A 6,011-nucleotide genomic window follows, 5' to 3' on the forward strand; every position below is an offset into this window, starting at 1 on the left:
CTGGTGTGCTGACATTTTCAAGAAAAACTGTATTTTTCCAACGCCGGTCGGCTGACCAGCGTTGGAGAAAACTGGCTTTTTCAAAACTATTCATAATTTTTCAAGACTTTTCTTTGCAGTCAGATGACTAAATTAAAAAAAATTTAACATTTTTTGAAAAACCAGTTTTCTCCAACGTTGATTTGCCGACCAGTGTTGGAAAAATACAGTTTTTCTTGCAAAATGTCAGCACACCAGGAGTCACAATTTCAAAGGATGCTTTAGACTTTTCCTAACAATCCAGTAAGGTATTTTGTGATAATGTGATCATTTCGTTTTTTGATGTTAGCAAATGTTGTATTTTTAATTTTAACTTGTTTTCTCTCTGGATTTAGGTCGAATGAATCATTTCGAGAGATGTTACAGCTCACAGAGAATGTAAGAAACAACCAGGATGTTCTGCACTTGGAAGAATTTGGCACTTGAATGGTAATGTTGTGCTTAATTCAAATATTAGTTTCTTTGTATCGACATTCATGTAAACTTCGGTCCTACAAAAATACATCAACAAGCTTCAACTGGTGTCAATAAGTGTCAACAGTCATCAACCCAGTGTCAAACCATTTTGTAAAAATTTTGGAACATCAAAAAACGTTTTATATTGTCGAAATAGCAACAAAGAACACGATCAGCATGTAAATAAAAGATAAAATTTCAAATGTTTTTTTTTCCAAAGCGAAATGTACGACGAGTTTGTGTTTGTTTGTGTTGGATGCCATCTCGTTTGTATCTAGCCATACTCTGCATGCATGAAGTGTACGGTGCCATCCAAACAATGATATCACAATGCTTATGGATAGAATGCTTTGTATGCCAACAGGCAGCAAAATAATGGAGGCTGCAAAGCATTGATGTGATCAAGCTAAATGAATCGTTTGTCGGCCCTGGTAAGGTTTTTTTACAGATTTAAAAAGAGCACAATATCAGCATTTCTGATGTGAAAACTGCATGGCACTGGTCCCATATTTCGAATGGAAGTCAGAACACGAAGAGATGTGATGAAGTTATGTAATGAAGTAGACCTATTTTGGCCTGAATCTCAAAATGTAAGTTTCATTGGTTTCTAAAATGACAATGGTTTAATTGATGCATATATGATTTCCATTTTTTTAAAGGTTTTTTCAAGCTGGTTTGAAATAAAACTATGATTATCAAATGTAGGATTTTCCAGAATATTCATCAAGTACTATCTACTTAATCCCGCCAAGTGATTTGTAATCGCACACTATTAAGACAAAATCAGCAAAAAGTTTGAATATACATGTCCATGTAAAACACTTTCTTCAATCTGGGCGATTCACAATGCAATGCGCCACCGAGAGAGTCCATTTTTCAAGTTTACGGTCGAAAAAACATGCACATATGAACGAGAATCAGTACACAATTTGGGCTAATTTGTTACAGATTGGGCCCTGCATGGCCATAAAAAAGTCTCCGGTTTCTGGGATGGAGCTTGCCCAAAAAGTGGTGCGGCGACGCGGCTTATCTTTTTTTTTACCTGTTTTTTTTGCTTCAAATGTCGGCTGGTGACTGCAAATGATGCCCGACTAAACTTCGTGCAAATATATGGGTGTCCAGAGAAGCCACGTAAAGCTTATTCTCGATCATAACCCCATCAAAAAACACGTTAAAATTGTGCAGCAGCAGGATTCCAGTCAAACCAGAGAGTTTGGCGGTTTTGAGACATCATCTTCGTTGAAAAAAAAAACTTTTTCATTTTGCCGACGCGCATGGCTACGGCGACGGAGACTTCTTTTTGTTTGTCCAAAAACATAACATTGATATAAAAAAAGGACCAACATGCTTAGGAAAATACTGGCCAGAAAAACTAACCATTCCAAACGTTTCGCACTGCGAATTTGTCAACTATCTACCACAATGCAGTGGGAAAAATGAACTCTTCGTTATGGTGGCCCTATAGGGACAAAAGACGTCGTTATTTTTTTGTGTGACGTCGGGAAATTTGTTCACAACTATTCGTTAATTTATTCAAGACTAGTCATGGATGTTTTTGCGACTAGTTGCGAATTTATTTACGACCGGTTGCGAACATTTTTTTCAACGTCGAGAATGTTTTTGTGACTAGTTGTGAATGTTTGTGTCGTAAAATATTCCAGTAACTTGAAGGGTTCTACAGTGTGCATGATGGGATAGCAGTGCAGATATAAACTCGACCTGTGTGACACTGAACATACTCTGGTTTATCAGAAATTGAATATTTTGGTGTGGGGCCTGGGAACCAGACTACGCCTGTATAAGCTATAGCTAACTAGCACCGAGGTAGTGAGTCTATTACCGGTTTGAATACACCCCAAGCTACTGAAAAAAATATTCACAACAAAATTTGTGAATATAGTCATGAATTTGTTCACGACTAGTTGCAAACATATGCATGACTGGTCTTGAATAAATTCTTGTCCACCGTGAATTAATTCAGGAGGGCCACCATACTTCGTGGTAAAATGTTTGTGGCGCACTGCATTGTGAATTGCCCGAATTGACGCTGATTTATGCAAATTTGAATTTTGTTTCTGTCTGAATTTAGGTAGAACGAATCATTTCGTGATTTATTACATGTTAACAGAAAATACAAAAGTAAATAGTTAAGAACGTCAAAATGTATGATAAAACATGTATGACCAAGTAGCTCACAGAGAAAGCGAGAAGTAACTTGGATTTTCCCCACTAGGAAGTACTTGGCACTTAAACGGTATTCTAGTACTCAATTCGAGTGTTACTTCCTCTGCGTCAACGTTGAAGACTGCCTTAAGTGTATCCAACTTGATGTCATACGTAAAGTAGCCATCTTCATCTGATGTTAGTTTCAGGGTGTCACCGAAGTCCTCGTATCCGATGACTGTAATTTCTGCAGCTGCATCAACTGGGCCATCGACGTTCTGTGAAGTTGTGACAACATGTACATGGATTTTATGGTGAAACAAATATAAAGGGTGAGTAAAAACAATTGAAATGTTGACTGATGACCTTCGTTATTTAAATTTTTATACTAACGACCTCTTACCGGGAACTTTCCAAGCCTTAAACATATGCTTAAGCGGCATATTAAATCCTTACGCCCTTTTTCCGGAACAATATTGGCTTTGCGTACCCGCTTGAGTGGGATGTTAGCGCGCTTCAAACATTTTTGTTACATTAGTAATACACGTTAACGTCATTTTGCCGGGTACAAATAATCAAAATCCTCCTTCCGTCTTTTCTTTACTGTTCATTACGTCAGAGTGAGGTAGCCCCTTGAGACAATATGTATATCAAATGAAAGATAATTCCAAGCTCTATCGATCATCCACAAAATCTGAATTTGACCTTTTGACCCATTTTCGCCCTTACGACCTTCTTCCAGGCACCCGACGAAATGTGGTTTCTTACGCGTCCGCAAAAGACGTGTATTTACGGCTGGAATCATAACTAGCATGAACAGGCCGACTTTCTGGTGTCGCAAAAGTGGAACCCGAAAGTCGTTCTCGCACACATAACACAAGAATAGTATAAAGGATAGGTATGTGGTTTTTTATATCCAAGTCTGTTCTTTCGAGTTAACAATATTTCCTTAATAGCTCGTTTTGTAGCCCAAGTGGGCTCATTCCTTAAATATGTTTTTGCTTTTTTTGTCATACGCAAGGAAATTTATTTTTATTCATATGTGTCTAGTTTGTTATGACAGGAAAAAAGGTTTGCAGTTTCGTCGTGTGACAAAACTGTTGTTAGTTTCTTTGGTTCTGAAAAACAACTAGGGAAAACCCTTTTTTTCATGATGTTAATAAATGTACCTGAATTTCACTATCTCTTGTTGAAGACACGTAGATGTCATCCTGAAACTGACAGGTTAGCACATTGGTGATCTGGAGGTAGTCTCCAACATTGATGTCCCGTTCTGTCTTGTCTCGCCATAATGCAACCCTGCATTTGTCCCCGCCACCACGCACTGAGATGTTCTTCACAACAGTGTTTCTTCTTTTTGCCTGTACTGTCTGGGGTATTCCTTGCTAAAGACAGATAATATAAAAATGAATATTAGTTTATTCAGGGAAAATATTTCATTACTGTAACATGGAGTCAATGTTCAATTAAATTTTCATTCATTCTATTTTCCAGTGTACACTGACTAAGAGAAGCAATATCGTCTCCAAGTGCAGGCATCGAGATAGATGTGTTCTTACTTCAGTGACGTAAACGCGTACTAACTTCAATGACGTGACATATATGGAATGTATACATGACAAGATCAGTTTTGTGTTGTACATTTCTTTTGAAATTGTCAATCACTCAGGGTTCACAGTTCTTCATTTTTAAGGAGCGTGATCGTGCAGGCACTCCTACTGCGCTCCTCATCTGTCCCAAAGGAGTGTAAAAAATTGCAAAATTGTGTGATTTGCTTTTGATAAAGTACAAACTCACATGTATCCCACCGAAAATTAAAATATACACATTGTACATAATACCATGAGTACTTGCAAGCCAAACACACACTAGCAATAGCATAGCTCACAGTGTAAATAGCGCACAGCATAATTCACAGCATGTTTGTGTTGCTGGCTGCAGAGATCAGATGGTAATTTGCAACATGTTTTCTTGGCCGGCAACAAGTTTTCGGTAACAAAAGAATCTTCAATCATCTTATATTAAACACTGAAGATTTGTGTAAATATTACTGTGCCGCACAGGGGGATGAAATATGTGAAGTGATACTCACGGCAACAACTTGTCCCTCTACGGAGACTATTTTCTTCAGTGGAGATGTTTTGATATTGCGAATAGATGTGAAGTCAGCTCTGGAAGGTAGAACCATCTGCATGGCTTCACATCTGAGGGCAGGAGTAACGTCAATGGTTCCCGTATTGATGACTTTGGTGTTCTTGCCTATTTGAATACACTTCCGTGGATGCGTCTTTACGACAGCATTGATGATCAAGACCGAATCATCCACTTTCAGTTTGCTTGTCTTGGTTTTGTCGTAGACTGTGCAAAGTACTGCAGCAGAGGAATCTGCAACAGCAAACTACATTTCGTGGTCCCCAGTACCTTGAGCGATGACACGGACTCTGACTGGATGAATATATCGTTTGTCATGTTGCAATATTTCTCGAAGAGTCAACTGTTCAACCCCGATCAACAACTTAGTTTCATGAGAATGTCCTAGCTTGCTGAACTGTTGGAATCATGAAATGATTTAGAAGCCGAAGGAACTAGCCTTGGTTCTTTATATCGGTAAGATGTTTTGATTGTTATTCAGAGTGCAAACAGAAATAAACTTTAATAGAATATTCAAATTGAAAACCTCTTGATATTGCTTTGGAAGCTGAAAAGGTTGGTTCTCAATAGCTACCAATGTTTACATATTTACAGTGGAAGGCAAAACGATCGGGCACGTGATCTTTCTAGTAATTTAACTCTAGATTGAACAAGTTGTTTTCTTTCTTCTAAAGCACATCCACAGTAATCATTGTTTTTGATCGTCAGATACTAAACCTGTCTATATTTTACTATTTTTTTTGTTTACAGAACTGATAAGTTGACATATCGGCTTAGAAGAGAATATCCACAGGTCTCTTTCCTTGAATATATGCGACATCATCTACACCGCTACTTTATATGCTGGATGTGTGGTTGAATCTCTGGGGACTTCAGAACTGAAACTTAGGCTTAGAAAACAAGACATACGCTCCATCCTGTTGTTATGCCGTTACTGCACACGATTTGATGAGAACTTTGATGTAGTGATAACATTTACTGGAAGTTGAATCAGCACGACTAGTTAGCATTTGACATTATAATGAAAATAATTAGTAACTCTAGATTTCAAAACTACATAATTGTATCCTTCTGTTCATTAGTGTTGGTTTTATTCATTTTAATTCTTTTCAATTATTAAAAATTAGTTCCAGTAGAAAGGCAAATTCTGTGAATTTTAACAGTGAGACTAGCCACATATGACAAGCCAAATCACTCTCTTT

The 6,011-nt window shown here is 37.7% G+C and overlaps 1 protein-coding gene across 1 annotated transcript; it reads right to left on the reverse strand.

The window, feature by feature from the left end:
* Nucleotides 1-2,687: 2,687 nt before the first annotated feature.
* Nucleotides 2,688-5,127, reverse strand: LOC119733722. The gene is made up of 4 exons (XM_038207105.1): nucleotides 5,080-5,127; nucleotides 4,751-4,945; nucleotides 3,828-4,043; nucleotides 2,688-2,936 (listed from the first exon to the last, which is right to left on the reverse strand). The coding sequence occupies exons 1-4, from the start codon at nucleotides 5,125-5,127 to the stop codon at nucleotides 2,688-2,690; spliced, it is 708 nt and encodes a 235-aa protein (XP_038063033.1).
* Between the last annotated feature and the right edge of the window lie 884 nt (nucleotides 5,128-6,011).

This window comes from Patiria miniata, unplaced genomic scaffold, assembly GCF_015706575.1.
Source record: "Patiria miniata isolate m_02_andy unplaced genomic scaffold, ASM1570657v1 HiC_scaffold_26, whole genome shotgun sequence".
In the NCBI taxonomy this organism is placed as follows: domain Eukaryota; kingdom Metazoa; phylum Echinodermata; class Asteroidea; order Valvatida; family Asterinidae; genus Patiria; species Patiria miniata.

Excerpts from the sequence above, each read along its gene's own strand:
- LOC119733722 (XM_038207105.1), bottom strand. The coding sequence starts at position 5,127 with ATGACAAACGATATATTCATCCAGTCAGAGTCCGTGTCATCGCTCAAG. Across the intron at positions 4,044-4,750 it reads TAGAGGGACAAGTTGTTGCC|CAAGGAATACCCCAGACAGT; the intron begins GTGAGTATCACT and ends ATCTGTCTTTAG. Across the intron at positions 2,937-3,827 it reads CAAGAGATAGTGAAATTCAG|AACGTCGATGGCCCAGTTGA; the intron begins GTACATTTATTA and ends ACAACTTCACAG.